This window comes from Ostrinia nubilalis, chromosome 6, assembly GCF_963855985.1.
Source record: "Ostrinia nubilalis chromosome 6, ilOstNubi1.1, whole genome shotgun sequence".
NCBI classification, from domain to species: Eukaryota; Metazoa; Arthropoda; class Insecta; order Lepidoptera; family Crambidae; genus Ostrinia; species Ostrinia nubilalis.
In genome coordinates, this window is record NC_087093.1 from 11659088 (window position 1) to 11684203 (window position 25116).

General features: G+C 35.7%; 2 protein-coding genes across 3 annotated transcripts in view; one reads left to right on the forward strand and one right to left on the reverse strand.

Annotated features, from left to right (window-relative positions):
* Nucleotides 1-25116, reverse strand: part of LOC135072658 (phospholipase A1) — a 54035-nt gene that overhangs the window by 1327 nt on the left and 27592 nt on the right. For both annotated transcript variants that reach the window (XM_063966673.1, XM_063966674.1), the window contains exon 6: nucleotides 29-220. In XM_063966673.1, coding sequence (XP_063822743.1) covers nucleotides 29-220 — 192 coding nt within the window. The remainder of the gene's footprint in view (nucleotides 1-28; nucleotides 221-25116) is intronic.
* On the forward strand, nucleotides 9836-24411 carry LOC135072649 (aldehyde dehydrogenase X, mitochondrial-like). Its single transcript, XM_063966660.1, has 11 exons — nucleotides 9836-9946; nucleotides 20416-20520; nucleotides 20972-21239; nucleotides 21331-21447; nucleotides 21557-21744; nucleotides 21826-21928; nucleotides 22031-22212; nucleotides 22421-22585; nucleotides 22907-23064; nucleotides 23803-23877; nucleotides 24255-24411. The coding sequence occupies exons 1-11, from the start codon at nucleotides 9917-9919 to the stop codon at nucleotides 24328-24330; spliced, it is 1467 nt and encodes a 488-aa protein (XP_063822730.1). The 5' UTR covers nucleotides 9836-9916; the 3' UTR covers nucleotides 24331-24411.

The window sequence follows — 25116 nt, forward strand, 5'->3', positions numbered from 1 at the left end:
ACTGGATCTAGAATATTTTCATACTCACGCATCATATGCCCCTTGCAGCCTGGTTGTAGCCTGCCCCCGTTGACGCAGAAATCCGCGTGGCCCACTAGCCCAGTCTCTCCCAAGAAACCAGCATTGGTATGGATGACATGCACCACGTGTGCATCATCTCTCCCCAACCTGAACAAACTGGAACCATACGCGTTGACTAGGGGCCGCGCTGGATCTAATCCTGAAAAGATATTGAGAAATATTCTTAAAGAACGTGGAATTAACCTTACCTACTATAAGTAACTTGCATTGAGGTGTCGAGATATACATATTGTGACAACAATATTTTCCAATGTTGTTGTTCATTTCCATGAAGTCACACGATTTTCTATGGCATAATCTATTCTAGATTTGAGGTACTAAGAAGGTAAGTATACCGCGGAAAAAGATATTGTTGCCGTTATATTTTTAGCCCACCAAAATCTTATAGTAAGTTTAGTTCGTTTAAATAAGGAATTATTTTATTCATGATACAAATAAGTAGGGGCTTGTTAATTGATATGAGTGTTCACAAACCATTATTGATAATGTTGTACCTCTACGCACATAGAAACAAAATAAAAATGGAGAAATTCGATAAGCAAGCTGATGCTTTCTTACAAAGTTTTAAAGGACCTTCAAATGTTATGGTTTATTGACATTTCAATTGGTTTGATAGTGTTGGAATTGCAGTTATTATCTGCTTTGGTTTAATTAAAAGTTAAGTGATAGTCAAATGTTTACATAGTTATGACATTATGGAAAAAATAAGAGTTTATAAATCCTTCTCGATTTATCATAATAGTTATTATTATTCTGTGATAATAGGTATTACCTGAGTACTTATTATAATAATTAGCTGAGCTCGACAATTACTTTATAATTAAATTCATTATTCATTGCTACAGTTACATTATGATAATCTAAATAGTATGTCATAAAACTAATTTAGGATTTTTAAGTGTCTTAAAATAAAATCTAATTCCAATTCCGCGTATGTAAAAGCCCTTTTCATTGCACTAACACGTCCAGAATGTAGCTTACCATATCGTTTCTCACTAAGTAATTCATTGTGCAATTTCGTTTACAACATGAAATTCAAACGCCTAAAAACACGTTATCAACTATACCAACTCTATCGGGCCGCTCAGTTGAGTTTGATACAATTATGTAACTACCTACAATAACATACCTATATGGCTTCAAAACAATCAGCGTGTATGCTCGAACGATAGACATAAGTACTAAAATAATGCTCTGTTTGTCGAGTCTGCCGATAGCTTATCGGAAAGAGTCATATTATGCTTGGCGCTATCTATGGTTATCAAGTTCAAGACAAAACTTCTATTTATCTCCAGTTATTCTATTATAGGTGTAGTACCTATTGAGATTTCATTTTATGAACTTTAGAATGATGCTCACTTTGTTTAAACAATTGACTGAAAAGGCTTACCTGCCTGTTTCTTAGGCTTATTCATAACTGATTGCGCAACCTTATCATAGATATTTTTTTGTATTATCTTCCCTATAAATCTAGATTCTATATCAACATAGTAAACGACATACCTACCTACTAGAGAATGTATTATATGTACATTAATAGAATTAGCTAATTTATTGGTCCTCACTAGAGATAGAAGCAGGCCTCCGTCACTCGCCTATGCCGGCCGAGATAATTACCTACAGCGCGCGACAACTTCAAGTTGCAAATCAGTCCGGGCCGCCACGCGCCTGTTTGCACACGCGTATTTCTATACACGCTCGGTCGATCATCGTCGCAATCAAGGTTTATTGTTCCAACAGGACTGTTATTCTTCTTTAATGAAAAATTGTAATATTTAGGAATAATAATTAACTGTAGTGATTTAAATAATAAAAAAAAACTACACTTTTTAAATAATAAGTTGTTTTGAAATACTTATGACAAAAAACTATAGCAAAAAAATTATTTTAGCTAATAAAAACATTAACTTTACTTCACCGTGTCTATTTTCCGACACTACACCTTTTAAAACTGATTGTTTAATTTCGAATTATCGCAACACTGAAGTTTATTAATAGGTACTTTAGAGATGGTACGATTATACAAACTCCACTAGATTAAAGTTTTCTAATCGTAAATACAATAAATGCTTCTTAAAATTAAGTTTTTATTTATTTTACTTTGCTCATACAACCCTGACGCTTGAGCGGTGACGTAGATCAATTCTAAACACAAAAAAAATGCGCTCTTGTGAGCGTAGTAGTAAGGTGCGATTTCGAATGCACCATGTGCATTGGATATTTTGCATTATTATTATTACCGTTAAAATGTCGGCATCTGATCCTACACAAAGGAGTGCAATTTCTGTTGCTACTATTATGTATTCTGTGATAGAAGTAATAATGAAAATAATAGAATCTTATGCTTTGAAATCACCATCATAAAACTTTTTCAAAATTCTTGGAAAACTCTACTGCCGACAAACGGTTCAGCAGTTTGGCAAATTAGAATTAAGTATAATCGATGTAACTTTTATGAGACAATAAATAAATAAATAAATCTTAAATTAATTAATCAATTTAAGCTGTAGTAAAACGTTTAGAAGAAAAAAATTCTTGGAATATTTATGAGATTGCCCCGGAATTAGAATTAAGACTATTTGATGTAACAATCTGCTAATAAGCCTTAATCGAATACCTACTGTATAAATAGGTACCTACGTAGTTATTTTAGATGTCTTCAGTTTAAAAATAAAACACTTAATAGTCCAGTCAAATTAGACATGAACCCTGTAATAATTCGCATACAGCTGAAAATTGGTACGAATGTTCGGAACATAATTATGAATTAACTGTGAAAAGTCCCCATCGATCCGACATGTGCTAAGAAAAAAATTCAAGGTCAAACTTAAAAAATACAGATTTTTGAGATTTTGCCAAACGGTAAGTTTTATCACAAAAATATGTATGACAAGGTTTAAGACCATACAATTATCTATCAAAATTGTCTATACACTTTCTCCTAAGAGTCAGCGTTTCTGAGATTCGATGATCCGAAGAGTCAAAAAAGTGTTTTCTTCATAACGGTCTTACACATAAATCCAATGTGATATCGCCTCGTGCCACGACTCAGCATTGTATCATGATGTGTTGTCGACGTCGAATATAAAATGATCAAACTCAATGTCAATGTTTGTCATCTTTAATTGTTGAAAAATGTTTGCAACTTAGACGAAGGACTGCACCGTGAGTTTCTAAGATACGAAGTTTTCGTGTCTATTATGTTTAAAAGCTCTTATATGCACACGTCACTACTCAACTTCTAACTCTATGGTCATTCTTTTAGCCCGGTCAAGTCAGAAAATCTAGGTTATAATAATTCGCATAGAGCTGAAAATTTGTGTGAATGTTGAGAACACCATCCTTAATGAAATGTCAAAATTTAGGATGGTGTTCTCAACATTCACACAAATTTTCAGCTCTATGTGAATTATTATAATCTTAATGAAATGTCAAAATTTAGGATGGTGTTCTCAACATTCACACAAATTTTCAGCTCTATGTGAATTATTATAATCTGGACTGTCTAACTTGGTCGGGCTAAAAGAGTGACCATAGAGTTATAAGTGGAATAGTGACGTGTGCATATAAGAGCTTTCAAACATAATCGACACGAAAACTACGAATCGTAGAAACTCACGGTGCAGTCCTTCGTCAAAGTTGCACCCATTTTTCGATAATTAAAGATGACAGACGACATTGAGGTTGATCATTTTATATTCGACGTCGAAAACATATCATGATACAATGCTGAGTCGTGGCACGAGGCGATATCACATTGGATTTAAGTGTAAGACCGTTATGAAAATAACACTTTTTAGGCTCTTCGGATCATCGAATCTCAGAAACGCTGACTCTTAGGAGAAAGTGTATAGACAATTTTTATAGATAATTGTATGGTCTTAAACCTTGTCATACATATTTTTGTGATAAAACTTACCGTTTGGCTGAAAATCTCAAAAATCTGTATTTTTTAAGTTTGACCTTGAATTTTTTTTTAGCACATGTCGGATTGATGGGGACTTTTCACAGTTAATTCATAATTGTGTTCCGAACATTCGTACCAATTTTCAGCTGTATGCGAATTATTGCAGGGTTCATGTCTAATTTGACTGGACTATACAGGGTGTTAGGTAAATGGGTATATGAGCCGACACTTCTAGACCATGTTAACATGGTCATATAAATGGTATGGTGAAGTCAGAAAATTGATATCTTCATTTTTATTATTTTATTTTTCATACAAATCGTATTTTATAAAATTTATTTTGTATGAAAATTAAAAAAATTAAAATGATGATAACAAATTTCTGACGTCACCATACCATTTATATGCCCATGTTAACATGGGCTAGTGTCGGCTCATACAGGGTGTCCCGTAATGTAACGTCAAGCCGAAACTGGGTGTTGAGGCAAGTTATGCTGGTTATCAGAAAAATATAAAAAAAAATCTATGTGGCATTTTGTCAAAATAATAGGCATTTAAAAAAAAAACAAAAATTCTACTCCCGGTGACGGTCTTTTTACTCGTGTTGCCACAAATCTTCACTTTTTCCAAATTTTTTTTTTTGTTATGTAACCCTGAATAATGCTTCTCTAAATTGTTATCAAAATTACAAAACCAGCTGCTCCAGCTTGGATGAAAAAAATACATTATTCCCAAAAAAATTTTCAAAATAAAAAGTTTGCCTAGTTTAAACTGACTGTACTGAAAAAAAATTGTACTACGCGAGTGTGGCAAGTGACGTCATAATTTGGTGCATTTAGTAAGGATTCCAAAATGGTAAAACACTTGGTAAATTCTTGCTGTAATTGTCGACAATTTTTGTTTTTTTTGGAAATAATCCCGTTTTTAACTTTATCTACCTTGGTTAAAAATTATTATTCTAATGTGCCCAAAATTCAAGTTTCTGGCTTAAGTGAGGTGGAGAAGCCAATTTAAAAGGTATGAGCGGGACGGAGAGGGCCATCTTACCAAGCAGGGATGTTATGGATATCCGTAACCATAACCGAAACTATCGGATATCCGAAATAAAAAAATATCAATAACCGTAACCGAAACTGATTCAAAAGTTACGGATAGTTTCGGATAAAGGCGGAGTCTAAGGGTACAAGTATTCCAAACTGCAAAACTATGAAATCTGCAGTAGGTATACATGCCGCAGCTGCAATGCCGCGCTGCCGATTTCATAGAGTTTTGCAGTTTGCGGTTGCAGTTTGCGGTCTGCGGCCCGTCTTGGAATTGTACCTTAAATCTTAATATTTGTTACCAACTTGTCTGGCATTCCCTGGCACCATCTAATATGCCAGCCTGTTTTACCTTTATCATACATAGGTGTCGTCTTAGTTGGTACATAAAGTAGCTATGTGGGTCACGCAGCATCTTGCTATTTGAATTATTCCTACATTTTTGAAATTCTAATAATTCCGTAACCGAAATTATCCGAAACTTTCAGATAATCTGAAATGATTTCATACCCGTGACCGTAACCGAAACCGGTTGTTCCGAACCCATTTTAGCGCCATCTACCTATATTAGTATAAAACAAATGTTTGTAAAGCGCCATCTATAATTCATCTTGCTTTATAAGAACTAACAATACAATTAACAGTTTACAAAATGATTTAAACAAAGAATCATAGATGGCGCTACGCGCGTCCGTCCGTGCTGTGCACGAGTGCGACCATTGTACCACTCTCTCTCGAACCAATGTAAAGGCAACATCTACTGCGTGTAGTACAAATACAACTTTACCAAACCGGCTCCAGAGTTTTTCTCCGCAACACCGGTATAATATTATTCTAATATCCGTAACCGTATCCATAACCGAAACTTCATATCCTTATTATCCCTGTTACCAAGTACAAGTGCAGGCAGAGCAGGTAGTAACGGCGCGCACGCACGGGTGACTTTTGTCACAGTATGTCAACTACTAATTACTGTCATGATGACAAAAGTTTCTGTGACTGACTGTACGGTAGTCAGTCACGGAAACTTGAATTTTGGGCACATTAGAATAATAATTTTTAACCAAGGTAGATAAAGTTAAAAACGGGATTATTTCCAAAAAAACAAAAATTGTCGACAATTACAGCAAGAATTTACCAAGTGTTATACCATTTTGGAATCCTTACTAAATGCGCCAAATTATGACGTCACTTGCCATACTCGCGTAGTACAATTTTTTTTCAGTACAGTCAGTTTAAACTAGGCAAAATTTTTTTTTTTGAAAATTTTTTTGGGAATAATGTATTTTTTTCATCCAAGCTGGAGCAGCTGGTTTTGTAATTTTGATAACAATTTAGAGAAGCATTATTCAGGGTTACATAACAAAAAAAAAATTTGGAAAAAGTGAAGATTTGTGGCAACACGAGTAAAAAGACCGTCACCGGGAGTAGAAATTTTTGTTTTTTTTAAAATGCCTATTATTTTGACAAAATGCCACATAGATTTTTTTTTTTTTTTTTCTGATAACCAGCATAACTTGCCTCAACACCCAGTTTCGGCTTGACGTTACATTACGGGACACCCTGTATACCCATTTACCTAACACCCTGTATATAGGGTCCTTCTAAATCAGCTACGTTCCGTTTAATGGGAGCATGTATACGTCACACTGAATACGTTCCCAAAGTTTGAGCCAAAAATTCAGGCTAGTTTCCGAGATAATTAAGGAAACAACTTCAATTCTTATCAACCCAATACAACACCCTGTTCAGCTGATTCACTACTACACTGACAAAAATCCGCACGCACACGAGCTTACGTAATGGCCGCCATTGCGCTTGTGCTGCCGTTGGGCCACTGGCCGCGAACACAAGAGTGCCGCCGGACGACGGACCGGGCGCCACACAAGCTATTCTAGGGCTACTACTAGTTATTTAAGGAATTAAATTAAGCAGAAAATTAAAGTTTATTTATTTTTGGTAACATAAAAAAATCTTATGTGGTAAGTACTTATTTAGTGGCCTTAATGGAATGATGTTTATTCAAAAGTTCGTTAAAATACTTTTGCGCTTGTAAAAATCTTTTATTTCAAACGTAGCAACGAAACGAAGCAAAAAAGTTAGTTGCCGAAATCAATGACTTATTTTTATGCCATACACAAATGGGATAGTTACCATGACTATGAAATTTAGAATTACGGTTATTATTACGATAAAGCAGGCACATTTTTCATGTTAATTTTAATCGCTTAATATCCCCTTAGCAAATTAAAAATGTGATTCGTAATTGACTCGATCATAGCAGAAACTAAACGCTATCGAATTATCTACCTGTGATTATCGGCAGTCTTTAGTATTCCGAAGTAAATAAGTAAATAATTGTTCCCAACTATCAATTTTAAACTGAAATAATAATCATTAAAATTATCGTAGAAACAAAAAAAAATTATAAAAGTAAATAATGATAGTTTTATTATTGTTAAGATTAGAAAGAATTTTGGAGTTGACATCCTTATTTATGCGTGGCGGAGTCGGTGGTATCAAAGACAGCCGTCCCTCACAATAGCCGACCGCGCTAGTGTTGTAAGAACCTCGAGTCTTTAAAGTCTTTATTTTGAGACTTGAGTTTATTTTTAAGACTAGGACTCGTTAGTCACATGGAGTCCTTTCGAGTATTTTAAGTTCTTTGAGCTAGACTGAATCATGACATGAACTTGAGTTGGTGTATACTAATAGGCAATAATGAGTGATTTCATATCATCATCCGTATGTTATATCCTAATTGAAAATAAAATAAATCGCACAATACAAATGTAATATCAATAAAATTGCATTAAACGCAAATAATCGAATCAGAAGTATCCATCTAAAGACTGACGATTTTCGTAATCAAAAAGTTAAAACGGTCCAATAAAATCATAAACACACAGTCTTAATTCATAGCTATTTTATTTTCTTCAAACTTTTAATAAGTAAGATTCCAAGACTCGAGTGTCGTATCGTACAACACTAGCCGGCGCGCAGCAAACGAACTTTTAGACACGTGCCGCCGCCTTTAGACACGTGCCGCCGGCCGCCGGCTAGCGCAATGTACACTCACCAAAATAAAATTAAGAAATGCAACAAACTTTTTTTTACTATTCAAATTAAAATTGTGTTTATTGTTAAATCACAGGTACATAAGATAGGTCATAAATAAATACCAAGTTGGAACGGAAATGATTCGGAAATTTTATTTAACTAATTAGGTACCTACCTACTTCATCTACTTTTCTATTGTAATAGAAATGATGACATTAACGATTAATTTAAGAATGGACTTTGATTTAGGATAAATGGAATATCAATACAAACAAATTGAAGAGTTTTATTTGCTTCAATAGTCTAATTTAATGTTTCTAAATAATTGACTAGGCCATTGAATTACCTTCACAAAACAATAAGTTCGATTAATTTTTAATTATTATCTGTTATAGGATATTTTACCATGAAATACTCAACACCATAATTTAGATTCGAATCAATTGAAATCGAAAGCAAGCAGATAAAATAATAAACAAATAAGTTTCTTTTTTGTCGACTGTACGCTTATGCCAACTTTTCGGCTCTTGCTTTGGCGGCGTCGCGGCGTCTTTGTGTCAACAAAAGGCGTGCGGCTTGTCGGCATTTGTCGGCGCGTGCGCTTTGATTTAATTCAGTTTTTGACTAGCTTTCTTGTGTGAAGGTGCGTTTTGTAGTGCTCGTGAAGTGAACTATGACGCACAGATGCACAAATGCAAATAAATTTACTTAGACGCGCCTTAAAAATCATGGCCTTTGCTGGTTGATTTTTCGATGGTATCGTGAGTCCGTTTTACTGTGATTAACATAAGATAATAAGGATAGACAACGATATGAGAGTAGGCCTGCAACATTGAAGTGATAGCTCGCCCAATCAGTCGATCAGCTAATCGGCTATCAGCTGTGACGACTGCTGTGAGTTGTTATGACGTGAGTGTAAACAACAAAAAAGCGTGCAGTGGTAGTGAGCGTTGTGTGTGTTGTGTCTCGTGTTCCTGTGCAGAATGAATACACTACAGCTTTGTTGTGTGAGTAAAAAATACAGCATGTTCCATTATGTAAGACGAAATGAATTTTTATTTTTGTTAGAAAATGTAACTTTGTAAAATCATTATAAAACACATACTCAAATTTGGTGAACTTGTTCAGTGTACCGTATAGATGCCCCCATTAAAAGGAATGTAGCTAGTTTAGAAGGACCCTGTATAACACTAGATACACGGGCGGGGATCATAATATACATAATATTGTTATAGCTATAACAGTTGAAAAATTTTCTCTTTACATGTAATGTACTTTACATGTGCTTTATGGGGCGGTAAAAAAAGTTTGGTAGTTACTTCGGACAACAAATTAGTTCAGCTATCCAGAGATGCAATGCTGCCAGTCTTTTGGGTACCATTCCTAGGGGCAGCACTGAGGCTGATATAAGTTTTCTATACATATTTTTTGTATTATTCAGTATAGTATTCATGACTGTTCATGTAGTATGACAATAAAACATCATTAATACTTTATCGGAATTTATAGTATCTTATCTTCATGGCATGACACCAGTATATTATTATAATCATGTATTTTTATTTTGTTCATTTAATTATGCACGAAACTAGACCTTTCAAGCGTACAAGGTAGGTGGCAATTGGTAAGATCTGAAAATGCTTAGGTGTCTAAGTAAAAACCAAATTGATATGAAAAATTAAGTCGTGGAGCTTAAGATTATGTTATCGTCGGCTTATCAACCCGCGTGTTGTTGTGTGAGATCATATTTAACTAGCAGAGCCGGCCGGCTTGTTACTTCGCGGGAGACCGCCGGCTGAGACACACGTGGTGAACAGGAATAACGAAAATGGCCAAAGTTGAAGTTAAATACACTAAGGTTAGTTCATTTTATACTCTGTCTATTTTGTGATAGATACGATTCAAAGTATTTTAATTTAAGTATCAAAGGATAGTGCCAGGGTCTGGACCAAGTGCTGCCCAGAATCAACCCATAGTGCATATTGTTCCTCAGGCCAATACTAATGTGTAAAACGGAGCGCACTGAAATCTATCCCTGGAGTTAAGAGAAAAAAAGAGTTTTCTTTTAAATTATTTACATACAAAATATCATCGATGTATACGTACTACGCATAAGATTTCGCGATTTTGGTATTAAATAACACTCGCTATGTTGAACTTAACCATACTGCATCCGTACACGTTACTTTAGTGCGATTTAGACATTCCTTATAAACGATCTAGCACTGTTTTAATAGTTTGGTAAGTTGACAGAAATTCATTATTTCCAAAATGAAGCAATAAGTTTTAGTTCTCTATCCTTGCATTAAATCCATTTATTGGTGTACTACAATCGATTATTGAAGTTATTGTAAGCTAAAAGTTCTTGCTCCATTTTGGAAATAATTAATTTCTGTTAACTAACCAAACTACTGCAACAGTGCTGGATCGCTTATAAAGAATGTCTAAAGTAAGGTGTACGGATGCAGTATGGTTAAGTTCAACATAGCGAGTGTTATTTAATGCAAAAATCGCGAAATCTTATGCGTAGTACGTATACATCGATGATATTTTGTATGTAAATAATTCAAAACAAAACTCTTTTTTTCTCTTAACTCCAGGGATAGTTTTCAGTGCGCTCCGGTTTACACATTAGTATTGGCCTGAGGAACAAAATGCACTATGGTTTCATTCTGGGCAGCACTTGGTCCAACTTCCATACATGGATTGGCACTGTCCTTTTTTTGTAATTTTTAAAATGACATGGCATACCCAAATATGTCATCAATTTTCTTATACGTTCCTCGTTTTGTAATTCTAATATTTCCGGTTACATAAATTCTCTAAAATTTTGATCCCAACTAATATTATAAATGCGAAAGTAACTCTGTCTGTCTGTTACGCTTTCCCGCTTAAACCTCGCAACCGATTTTGATGAAATTTGGCATAGAGATAGTTTGAGTCCCGGGAAAGAACATAGGATAGTTTTTATCCCGGTTTTTGAAACAGGGACGCGCGCGATAAAGTTTTTCTGTGACAGACAAAATTCCACGCGGGCGAAGCCGCGGGCGGAAAGCTAGTTTTAAAATAAATAGAAATTGTAGAGTGGGTACTCTATTAAAATAATAATAATGTTAAACTACTGAATGGATGTTGATGAATCTTCACTTTTTATACATCCGAATTTTACAATAGAATATTAATGCCAAAATTTAAAAAAATAGAATATTAATTTATAACGATCTGAGACAAGCTAAATCTCACGCGGGCGAAGCCGTGTGCAAAACCTAGTTCATAATAAATTCCTGAATACAAAAGTAGGTAGGTAAGTAACCTAAACCTAGTCATCTCAGAAGTATAAACAATGAAACAAACAGAGTCATTGTAGAAGTACGTCAATTATAACAAACGTGCAAACGATGATTTGCAGGCACCCGGCTGCAAATACAGAAATCATTGTCAAGGCCGTGCGCTAAAAATAATCTTGAAATCGGAATCGGAACTCAATGGAAATTCGAACATTACTTCAAAATTAGCATTCTTTGATACTTACATTACAAAATTTGGAAAATAAAACGTTAGGAAAATCGATGTAAGATTTTAGGTTTAAATACGCACGTGGCAAGTGACAATAATGCTCGACCATTCATTAATATTCAAAATGTGAGTTCACGTCTGTAAACATTCAAATTTATGTTAAATAACGACGAACGTGAAAACATTAATAAACAGACAGAAACAGTAAGATTACTACCTAAAGAAAATAACCATAATGGTTAATAAACTTTACCTTCCACTGTTCCTGGTATTGAGTAAAAAATAGTTGTAATAGCTAAACAAGGGGTTGCTGTTTTTGGTCTTAATTTCAAGTACCTTGTCAAAAGTGAAATGTTTTTTGAAATGGAATCGTTTAAAGTGTAGAAAAATAATGCTTTAAATGCAATTGACGTGTCGGTAGCATCAAACTAAACCGTAGAACGTGCCTTTGATTTCACTGAAAGAGAACATGACAAAAGACACTTGAATAAGTAGCCGTGAGTTACAACAATACCGCAACCATTGTGTGCGGTGGTCGATGGGCCGTTGTAATTTCAAACTTCCGAGTAGGTAATAGAGATGAGACGTATTTACTAGAACAGATCCACACACTAGGTATTTTACAGTACTAAGTGGCACCTATTCCAATTTTTAAAATACTTGATCCACCTAGTATTTTTTAAATTACACGATTTCCGACCCTACCATCAAAGTAATAGAGGTTATTATTGCATAATACGTAGTCGTGTATTACGCGCACCGCGTATTTCTAGTTAAGTATTTTTTAAATTACACGATTTCCGACCCTACCATCAAAGTAATAGAGGTTATTATTGCATAATCCGTAGTCGTGTATTACGTGCACCGCGTATTTCTCGCTAAGCTTATGTGCGAACGTAGAGATTCACTCCGTCTCTGTCTGACAAACAAATTTGAGCGCAGGCAGGTGTGAGATAGGAATAGGTGTTTGATGTATTACGTAATTTAAACTCTATTTGTACACAGGTAAGGTTTTGAATATTTTAATTTTTGTTCTCTCTCATCCAGCTCACTCCTTGTTGACTAGCCGGTAAAAAACCAGTTTTTATTCTTCCGACAGGTTTGTTTTGGTTTGTTGTCACGCGTCCGTGATAATTGCATAATTTGTATTGAAATAGTAATTTGATAATTAGATTAAATTGGAATAGTTTTCGAGTGTTGATTAGATAGAATTTAATTCCTGTTTCTGAGAAGTTACCCGCTAAAATACCGGTGGTGACAAAAGTTCCCAGAAATTTTTGGTAGTAGATGACCCATGGGGAGTTTTGTCACCAAGATTTTTTGTCTGTGTTTCTTTGTCAATTTGGGCGTGTTCCTTTACATGTATGGAGATTTGCTATTTTTGACATCAACGTTCAAATTTAGCGATATCTGTGATATTTCTTTAATCTGTAAGCGTTTTGTGAGCGATGTGAAAAAATGATGAAATGGAACACTCTCAGTTTGACATGAGCCGTCACACGTCCGATTTTTGAAGTGTTTATTTTTTATAGAAGAAACATTCTATTCTACAAGTTATTCAATTTCAAATTGCATTATTAATACTACGGTTGTATCTTTTCAAAGAAAATTGTATTTTAAAGTCATAATACGTGGATTAGTCCGCACTCCGCACTAGTCGCGTCAAGTATGGTAAATTACTACGTACTAAGTGGAACAGGTATTTGGATCACGTATTAATAAATACTTGGAATAGGTGCACCTAGTATCAAATTTACCTAGTATAACCCATCTCTAGTAGGTAAGTAGGCAATAGCAATCAAACACACCCAAGTGCTCATTGTTGACAATGATAACATCGATAAATACACTCTAGAAATGATGAAGTGGAAAATATTTACCTACAAGGTGAATGTGAAATGGACTGATAGAGAGATATTTGTTGGATTCGGATCGATACCCGTCACAGATCCAAATCTGTTGTACCAGTGATCGCTCCTCAATCTTACGCTAGGTAAATAAATAAGAGAATATCTTATTATTCCGTATTTCACAATGATTTGAAATCGGTTGTAGGTTTTGCACCTAGATATAATATGTTTATAATAAATAACCTAATTAATAAACAATAGAATTGTAGCTTATTAATACCAAGATTCATTTAAAATGCATTATGTAGAATAGACCTACTCAGTTGAATTATTTTTGGTTCGACTATAGGTAGGTACACCTATCATATTTCGAATTGTGCAATGATTGAAAATTGAATATAGGTAGGTACTAGGTAGTGTGTAGTGTAACCTACTTATCAATTAAATCTACGTAGCAGTATATGAAAACAGGTAAACATTAAAATAAAAGTTGTAAATTTTCAGAAAAAGGTTGATTTGAACGTTCTTCTAAAATACGCAAGAAAATTCCATTGTTACGAGTATACTACACAAGCTGTAAACAGTTTCAACCTGTGTCTGAAATGTTATAACTTTTATTTTGTTAGCTATAACTTTTATAGAAAGTTTTGTAAATTGTATTTATCTGGCACATTGGGATGTGTAAATAAAACTTGATTTTGGAAAATACAACTTGTGGTTTTAATGGCTTCCGAATTGCGATACAGGCATAGACAAGACATTCATAGACAATGACAGTTCAGAAATGCAAATAGTGATGTCTTTACTTTACATCTCCCTTTCTTTGTAAATAAACAGAAAACATCATGTTGTACCTACTTTACTTACTGCTTACATGTTGACTATGACTCAAGATTAGGTACAATTTAATACAGCACAACATATTTATGATTATACTAAGATCTAGTTAGTTATTTAAAGATTATTAAATGCCTAGTACATGTATACACATAATACAGGTAATCACTGTAATACTTATGAACATAATATCATAGCAAGATTGTATTCAATGCTTGACATGTTAACAAAATCCAACTACAGTATCAAGTACTTAAAATAGACTCTAATTTATCATAAAGACAATAGTATTAATTTAGTATCTTAGGATTAGCTGAACAAGTTATTTTTCAGTTAAGGTAAGTATGTCATGAATGGTAGGTAAGTATAACATAATTTAAAATACATTATGGCAAACTATTACACATATCAAGTAAGTATTATTCAAAATCAGGTCTTTTGACTGGTTTAATTACTCTACCAAATCTTGAAACACGGTGTGCTGGTGGTGGTGGAGTCAGGTTTGACTTCTGCACACAATTGGAAGTACTTGGTGTTGAGTGTGTTGATGCTGGGAGTGACTCAGGAACTGCTGGTGGCTGATTTTGTACTGGAACCTGTTGTGCTGCTGGTTCATCTGGGTAGGATATAGTTTCAGGTACTACCACTCTCTTGCTGGTTATGTCTGCTTGAGTCTTATGCAGGTGGCTGAAGTTTCTTCGAAAGATCTGTCCCTGATCTGTTTGAATGATTACTGACCTTGGTAAATCATGAGGTTTTTCTATCACTTTTGCTCCTTCCCAATGTCGATGAGCAACTCTGTGTCTGACTTTATCGTTGACTTCCAATTTTTCTGGTGTTTTAGTATGTTTGTTACTGTAGTTACCTTGTTTCTCTCTCAATCTTTGTAGCTCAGCTGTGACTCCTTGTATTAATTTGGGCTTTAAGTTTTTGTCAATAGTAGGTATTGGAGATCTGGTGATTCTACTGAAAATGCGTTGGTTGGGTGAACCTAATGTCTCATTTCTTGGGGTATTTCTCCAGTTCAGTAGAGCCAGTTGTATATCTGAATTGTCAATACTGCATTTTCTCAGAATATTCTTTGCTGTTTGAACTGCTTTTTCTGCAAGTCCGTTGCCTTGATGGTGATGTGGACTAGACGTGACATGGTTGAATCGCCACTGTTTTTGGAATGTTCTGAATTCAGTGGACATGTATTGAGTTCCATTATCAGTTTGTAGCTCTTCTGGTACACCATGGACAGCAAACCATTTTTTAAGTTGTTCAATTACTTCATATGATGACTGACTTTTCAGGTGTTGAAAATCTAGAAACCCAGAGTAGCTGTCACATATTACTAGGTAGGTTTTACCTTTAAATTCGAATAGATCTGATGCAACAATTTGCCAAGGAAGTGTAGGAATCTTTTTCACTAGCACTATATCTTTAACATTATCTCTTTGTGTTTGTTCACATACAGAGCAACCTTTTACCAGTTTTATAATGTCTGCATATTGTCCTTTCCAGTATAGAAATTGTCGGGCTCTTCTTAAGCAGCTTTGTATTCCTAGATGTCCTTGATGAATACTCTTTAACATTTTAGGTATTTGTGATTTTGGTACTACAATTTTATCACCTTTGAAAATTATCCCTTTGTAATAGCTTAGTTCTTCTTTAAAATTAAAATAATGTTGTAATTCTGTTGGAAGGTTGTTGACATTTTCTGGAAATCCTTGTATTATTGTCTTCAAAAGTAATTGTAGGTGTGTATCTTCTTTTGTTGCAACAATTAATTCTTCTTTGGCATCTAATGACATAGGTAGTATAACAGCAACTTTTAAGTCTTCTTCTTGTTCATATTTCAGGTTAGATGCGTCGCAATCTCGACTAAGAAAGTCAGCTAAGGGTATTTCTGTGCCCTTTTTGAATATGACTTTTGGTGAGTACGGTGTAAGATTAAACATTATGCGTTGCAATCTAGCTGGAGCTGATTGTATGTTTTTCTTGAAGATTGTTTCAAGTGGCTTGTGGTCTGATTCCACTGTCAGTTCTTTGCCATAAACATATTCATGAAACTTCTTACAACCAAAAAGTATAGCGAGTGCCTCTTTCTCAATTTGTGGGTAATTCTGCTCAGATTTAGTCAAAGCTCTTGCTCCGTAGGCTATTGGTTGACCTTCTTGAAGTAGTGCAGCTCCAAGATTTTTGGAACTTGCATCCACAGTTAAAGTTACGGGTTTGTTTACATCATACAGTCTAAGTACTGGGGGACTTTGAAGTACTTTTTTAATTTTATTAAGTGCTTGTTCATGGTGAATGTCCCATGTGAAACTTGCATCTTTGTGTAACAGGTCTCGTAGTGGACTAGTAAGGTCTGACATGTTGGGAATAAATTTGTTTAGGTAAGTGATCATCCCCAATAATCTTTGTAATTCTGTTTTATTTTTGGGTGTTTTCATTGCTTGTATGGCCTCAACCTTTTCTGGATCAGCTTCAAGTCCATTGGCTGACACTATATGTCCCAAAAATTTTATTCTTTGTGCCTCCATAATGCACTTATTTTTGTTAAGTTTGAAACCTGATTTATTCAAAACATCGATGACTTCTCTGACAGTTTTGTGTAATTCATCCTTACTTTTGGCATAAATAAAGATATCGTCGATTGCTACTCTCACATTTTGGAACTTACAGAGCAAATTACTGAGTATTTCTTGGAAAATTTCAGGTGCTGATGAGACTCCGAAGGGAAGTCTTTTGAAAGAGTATCTTCCCCAAGGCGTAGCAAATGTAAGTATCTTTTGTGTCCTCTCTGTTAATCTAATTTGCCAGAACCCTTTGGTACAGTCAAGTAATGCAAAATACTTTGAGCCTTTTATGTCTGCTGATATTTCTTCTATCGTTGTGAGTGGGTAATGACGTCGGAGAATATTTTTATTCACATCAGAAGGGTCAATACATATTCTAATTTTGTCCTTCTGCCTTACCACTACCATTGGGCTCACTGCAGGAGTTGGCTCAGTCTCTGGTTTTATTACATCCATCTTTACCATTCTATCTAGTTCATGCTTGACTTCTTTTCTTATTGCATGTGGTATTCTTCTAGATGGTTTTATTTCAAACTTTGGATTTTCGATTAAGTCTATATCATATTCATAGTTCTTATAGCATCCTAGGCCGTTAAATATGTCTTTGGTGCTCTCTTTCAGTGACTTTACTCGAGCAATGAGTCTTAATTTGTTGCAGGTTTCGAGTCCCAGAATCGGTGTAACCCTCTCCTCAACTACTTTGAATGTTATATTGGTTTCTTCATTTTTTATTTTGCATAGTAACTCTGCTTCACCTAAAACAGCCATTTTGTCATTTGTATAGCTTATCAAATTTTTTGTCTTACTTGCTTTTAAACTTGCTTCAGTTTTTTCCATTAGGTGCTTGGGCAATACATTGCATTCTGCTCCGGTGTCTAATTTTGCAGTGAATTTTACATTACCAACTTGTATACTTTCAGACCAGTCTTTTTTTTCTCCGCTACATAACACTGATATGAATACTTCGTCTTCTGAATTTGAGCTTTCTTCTGTTGCTGCTGTATTCACTCTGTTTTTATTCTTTTTATCATCATATTTCTTTTTTGATTTGCACATATTTGCGAAGTGACCATTTTTCTTGCATTTATTACATGGTTTGTTAAAAGCTGGACATTCTCTGCGTTTATGGTTTGTACCACATCTTTTACAGTCAAAATTCTTGTTTTGTTCTCTTTTGTAGTGTGTCGTATTTTTCACCACGGATACTTTATCTATTTTGTTTTTATTTTCGAACTCGTCCAATTGTTTTGAAGCTTGTTCACTGGTTTTGCAGATAGTTATCGCCTTTGTCAAGTCTAATTTGTCTTCTGTCAACAATTTCTCTCTTACTTGATTAGATCTGATTCCAAATACTATCTTGTCTTTCAACATTTCGTCGAGCAAATTGTCGAATTCACATTTTCTTGCTTGGGTCTTTATTCTGGTCAAAAACTCATTGAAATGTTCATCTTCGTTTTGTTCGATCTTGAAAAATATGTATCTCTCGAAAGATATGTTGGTTTTTGGCGCAAAATACTCAACAAACTTATTTATGATGGTTTGCAGGTTATTTTTGTCTGCGTCGCTGAGATTGAAACTGTTGTAAATTTCGATCGCGTCTGGACCTATTACAGCCATAAATGTTGCAGCTTGGACCTTGGCTGGCTTTTTCTCCAATTGAATAGCTGTGGAATACCATTCAAATTGCTGTAACCAGTTTTTCCAACATGTTGGTTTGTCCGAGTCAATTTGCAGGTTAGGTGGTGGCTTTATTCCAGATACTGCGTCGTTCGTGGCCATTTTTCAACTTTATCACTTTATGTTGTTTAACTTTTATACTTTAGTTTTACTTCTGACACCATGGCACATTGGGATGTGTAAATAAAACTTGATTTTGGAAAATACAACTTGTGGTTTTAATGGCTTCCGAATTGCGATACAGGCATAGACAAGACATTCATAGACAATGACAGTTCAGAAATGCAAATAGTGATGTCTTTACTTTACATTATCACAGCCTACAATTCGCGATACTTTATATCAGGTATAATGTATTTTATATCAGTGTAGTTATCACTTACCTACTCTTGCATAATTTTTTATATGTTTGACATTGAACTTATCACTGTATAAACAAACATGATTATGCTAGTTCATGATCTTTGTTTACATAGTTTTGATAGAATCCAAACCATAAAAACTAGTTTAAATATCCAACAAAACACGAAAAACAACACAACAAGCATAAGAATTTTATAGCATTTTAAATGCAAATTGTTTAATCATTTTGTACGTAGCCTTTTTTGTAAAAAAAAACCGGCCAAGTGCGAGTCGGACTCGCGCACCGAGGGTTCCGTACAAACCTGCAAGGTTTACAAAGTTCGTTCATTACGACAATCGAGTCATAACTATGGTATTTTTATTGCAAAATGAAATTCATAACATTACAGTGGGGAAAGATGGAGGAGCATACATTTAAGACAAAGATCTCTTTATCGTTAAGTTATCCTTTATTTTATAGTATTTGATATGAATTTCAACTTGATAGCTCTACGCGTTCATGAGGAAAAAAGTAATAAGTTTATAATAATAATAATAATAACTACACTTTATTGCACACCAAAGATAAGAACAGAAATTATTTATTAAAAAATTACAGATATATTTATTAAAAAATATATATTTTGTAATGTAACTAAAAATTTAAGGTTTTCGGAATTTTTCCTTTATGTGTGCTATAAAACGTTGCTTCATGCCAAATTTCGAGATTCTAGGTCGACTGGAAGTACCCTTTAGGTTTTGATTCCCTTGCGAGTACTTGCGAGTTTCAAAATATGCAGCTTAAATTGCTGTTTCTTTTGATTGCGTTGACATAGAAGTTTGATTTTGTTACAGCTTAAAGGTATTATAGACTTGAGTATTTGGTATGAATTTCAATTAAATACCTCTACGCGTTTATGAGGAAATGGGTAGTAAGTTTAAAATTATTAAAAAAATATATATTATGTGATGTAACTAAAAATTTATGCTTTTCGTAATTTTTCCTTTATCTATGCTATAAGACGTTGCTTCGTACCAAATTTCAAGATTCTGAGTTCACGGGAAGCACCCTGTAGGTTTTGATTCCCTTGCAAGTGTCGAAAATTTGCGGCATAAACGGCTGTATCTTTTGATTGCGTTGGCTTAGAAGTTTGATTTTTTCACAGCTTCAAGGGACAGTAGACCTGAGTAATTGATATAAATTTCAGCTTCATACCTCCACGCGTTCCTGAGAAAAAGGGTCTTGACAGACGGACGGACGGACAACAAAGTGATCCTATAAGGGTTCCGTTTTTTCCTTTTGAGGTACGGAACCCTAAAAATACATCGGGGCTGATTCTAGTACATTTTCCTTTTCGGGACTTCAAGTTTATAATAATTCTGATGTCAAACAAATCTAACATAGAATTAAAGGTATGTTAAACACCGTAAAAGTACAACTACTTAATACTCGTACTTTGCGTCAGGCGTCTCGATAAACATGGAGTGCCTTCAAAATACAAAGTTCTCTTTACTAATACTTATGTTAATTCCTTTCACAGTTGTTCATCAACAACGAATGGGTGGATGCCGTCAGCAAGAAGACCTTCCCCACCATCAACCCTGTTGATGAGACCGTCATCGCTCAAGTGGCCGAAGGTGATAAGGTAACAAAAATAATTGTCATCAACTTATAAGTATCTAGTGGCACATATCTTATCGATAAATGATATTATAGATACTCGTGCTAATTTTGTCCTGAATTATTCGTGACTTGCAAAAGGCGCTTTAGTAGAAAATTTGAGAAACACCATTTATGTGTCCTTAAATAGACTGCTTAAGGTAAGGGTACCTCCCTTAAGTTAATTTACCTGCTCTTTAGACATCTATATATTAAAAGAAAGTCGTGTTAGTTACTCCACTTATAACTCAAGAACGGCTGAACCGATTTAGCTGAAAATTGTCAGGGAGGTAGTTTAGAGCCAGGAGAAGGACATAGGATACTTTTTATCCAGTTCAAAATTAAAAAAAAAAGTCTGCTTATTTATTGCCATTAAGGCGGAACAAAGTTTGCCGGGTCAGCTAGTTACACATAAATAAACTCATGTCTATTTCCAGGCTGACATCGACTTGGCCGTAGCAGCCGCCAAAAAGGCGTTCCACCGCTATTCAGAATGGCGCACCATGGACGCTTCCCAAAGAGGCCGTCTGCTGCTCAAACTAGCCGACCTCGTGGACAGAGACGCCAAGTACTTGGGCCAGCTCGAGACCTTGGACAACGGCAAGCCAGTGAAGCAGGCTGAAACCGAAGCGCTATGGTCAGCCAGTGTCCTGAGATACTTCGCCGGCAAAGCCGACAAAATCTTCGGGCAGACCATCCCTGCTGGTAAGTTATGCTAACATGCACAAGACAAAATTATTATTAAGTCCAAATAGATGTATTTGAAATACAAAGGTATGCTTTGTATATTTTTCAGACGGTGAAGTGGTCACTTTTACACTAAAGGAACCCGTTGGTGTGTGCGGTCAAATCCTGCCATGGAACTACCCCATCCCCATGTTTGTATGGAAAATCGCACCCGTCTTAGCCTCTGGTAAGTCTATTACGACCAATAATCCTTAATTTACTCGTTTCAGTAACACATCTGTTAAAACGTTATCGTTTATGTGTTAAACTGAAAATACAACTCTTCTTGTCACCAGGTTGCACCACCGTTATTAAGCCAGCAGAACAGACCCCGCTGACTGCGCTGGCTATGGCTGCGCTCATCAAGGAAGCCGGCGTCCCCGCAGGTGTCATCAACGTCGTCCCCGGCTACGGACCCACCGCTGGTGGTGCCCTGACCCACCACCCCGATGTTGACAAGATTGCTTTCACTGGATCCACTGAGGTGTGTGCTTTTGAGAGTAGATTTATTAGTTTTTCTTGCACCTTGACTATAGATTTTCATAATACTTCTTGTTCTTTTAAGGTTGGACGTATCATCATGAATGCAGCTGCTGCCGTCAACCTCAAGCGCATCACTCTTGAGCTCGGTGGCAAGAGCCCTCTTGTGGTCTTCAACGATGCTGACGGTAAATACCATGACATTATTACACTTTCATTATTACACCATGACATTTTTACATCCACTTGGTGCCTCTATTTAACAATCTTTAATAATTTGACTATTTCAGTTGACAAGGCAGCTGATATCGCTCACCGTGCTGCTTTCGCCAACGCTGGTCAGTGCTGCGTGGCCGGAACCAGGACCTACGTCCAGTCTGGTATCTACGACAAGTTCGTCGCTAAGTCCGCCGAAATTGCCAAGAAGAGGACCGTCGGCAACCCTTACACTGATGTGGAACAGGGACCTCAGGTAAATTATATTACTTCATATCAAATCTTCAATCATTTCTGCGAGAAGCTATTGCTGAAGGCTTCGATTCGCCCAAGAACACCGCTTGCAATATTCATAATATCCCCTTTACATAAGAACCTGAATAACTTTCTTATACTTAGGTTTAATAATAAACCCATATTTTGCTAACAAAATAAAACATAAAGTGAATCCCCATTGCTTACAGATCGACAAGGAGATGTTCGACAAAGTGATGGGCTACATCGACGCCGGAAAGAAGGGTGGTGCCAGGTGCATCGCTGGTGGTGAGCGCCAAGGCAAGGTGGGCTTCTTCGTCCAACCCACCGTCTTCGCTGACGTCAAGGATGACATGAAAATCTCCAGGGAAGAGGTAATTTTTGGAATTCGGAATTTCTTTGACTGGCAAGTTTTAAGTATTCATTCTCTTTAACATTGGGTGTTACGAGAGATATTCTGCACAATTTTTTATCACATTATTAAATTTATAAGATTTCAATCATAGTCTGCACGCACAAATCAAATCAGTGATAAGATATACTATCTTCTAACTTACGAAAGCAAATATCTCACTAATTTCGATATCCTCCAGATCTTCGAACCGCTTCTGTCAGTGTATTCTTAATAACTTATGTATTCCAGAGATCTTGGGATCGCTTATGTCAGTAGAGTCTCAATAACTTATGTTTTCCAGATCTTCGGGCCCGTGCAAAGCATCCACAAGTTCGAGACCTTCGAGGAGGTCGTGGACCGCGCCAACAACTCCAACTACGGCCTGGGCGCTGGTGTAATCACCAATGACATCACCACCGCCATGGCTTTCATCAAGCATGTGCGAGCTGGTTCCATGTGGTCAGTATATGTATAAACTTATGTATTTTGATTTATATTATGAGTTAGTTACTAAAGCCTTGGTGCGAATACCAAAAAGCAATCACAGACTAAGACACAGACAAAAAATCGATGTTTAACTACTCACGGTAAAACTGATTTTTCAACATAAAAAATGTACTGCATAAACTGAGACTGGCACCACCTGGCACTAGCAATGTCCCACATTCATTATTGTCCCGCGAGGGTTTTCGCGTATGAAAAATCCGCCAGATGGCAATACGTAGACGCGAGGTCCAAATGCTGCATGATTGGTTATTTTTGACATGACATTAACAGATATGTCAAAATCCACCAATCACGCAGCAGTCAGACCCCACATCCACGTCCCGCCATCTAGCGGATCTTTCATTCGCGAAAACCCTCATTAGATAATTACAAGCTTTTGCCCGCGGCTTAAAGTTTCATCAAAATCCGTTCAGTAGTTTTTGCGTGAAAGAGTAACAAACATCCAGACATCCAAACTTTCGCATTTATAATATTAGTAGGAAGTAGGATAGTAGGACGGTACAGTGTCCTTAAAAATCATTAATTTCATGAATTTGATTGCAAAATCATACCTATCACGACTACGACTAGGTACATAAGGTGTCCCGATTAGCCAGGTTGATGTGCTAATACCTAGTACCTACTCATTATACTATGCTAATGCGAATAGTGAACGTTTTTTAAATTTGGATTCTCTATTTTTTTCCTCAGGGTGAACACCTACGAGCACGTCACTCCTCAGACACCATTCGGTGGATTCAAGGAGTCTGGAATTGGCCGTGAATTGTAAGTACTCTTCTTTATTGTAAAGAAAATTGTGATAATACGAGAACGATACTCGATACTTACCTGCTAATCTTAGATTTATAATCGCCTGTCATTTCGATAAAGTCTATGAAGAATAAATTGCACATTGAATTACCTATTGTTTTTTAATTTGTGCATAATTTTGTACAGTGGGTTTTAACGACTACCTTGTTATTTCAAGTCTGGGTCTTAGGAGGTTAAAAGCTTGTTTGAGATGATGTTCCTTTAGTTTTTGTTTTTCTTTCTTTCATTGAATTGAAACCCTTGTTTTTCTGCTTGCATGGTGCTGGCTGATGGAAGCTGGATTTTAAAACTATACTATTATAATAATAATATTTGAATTTTCTTTTTTACAGGGGTGAAGACGGTATCTCCGCATACCTAGAGAACAAGACTGTGTCCTTCAGCCTCCCCAAGAAGCCCTTGCTGTAAACACAATACAGTAATACTGACTGATACCAAAACCTATCCATATTTACACATTATTTTTTTTAAATAAAACTTTACATTTTACTTTTGTTTCATTTTATACTTTTGTTTCATTTTATACGATTTTAATAGGATGTGGAATGTTAAGAGCAATCTGGGGGCACGGCAGTGCCCCCACCAAGTCGAGCACGGCCGTACCATCCTTTTCTCGAAGCAATTCAGGCCATTTTCGACCGCCTGTAACTTCGTTGTGGATAAAACTAGAAGGCTGAATTTTCATTAGCTATGCAGGCATTGTAAAGACACGGTATATTTAAAATTTCATTCAATTTGAACCAGTAGTTTAAGAATTATAACGGGTCAAAGTTACTTAATTTTGCCACTCACTGACTCACTGACTCACTGACTCACTGACTGACTCACCGATCATCAAAATTCTAAGGCACTTCTAGCAGACCTAGAAGCTTCAAATTTGGAATATAAGTAGTGTTTGGTGTATGAATCAAGGAAAAACTAAAATATTTGGGGGCACGGTAGTGCAACCGCCAAGTCGAGTAAAATTTTTCAATTTCGGTCCAATTTTCTAGATACATAACTGCTGTCTATAAAATACAAAAAGAAATGAGATTTGGGGGCACGGTAGTGCAACCGCCAAGTCGAGTAAAATTTTTCAATTTCGGTCCAGTTTTCTAGATACATAACTGCTGTCTACAAAATACAAAAAGAAATGAGATCCCATCAAAAACAATACTTGTCAAAAAAACCAAGTCTCGCAACTCAGTTGTTCTA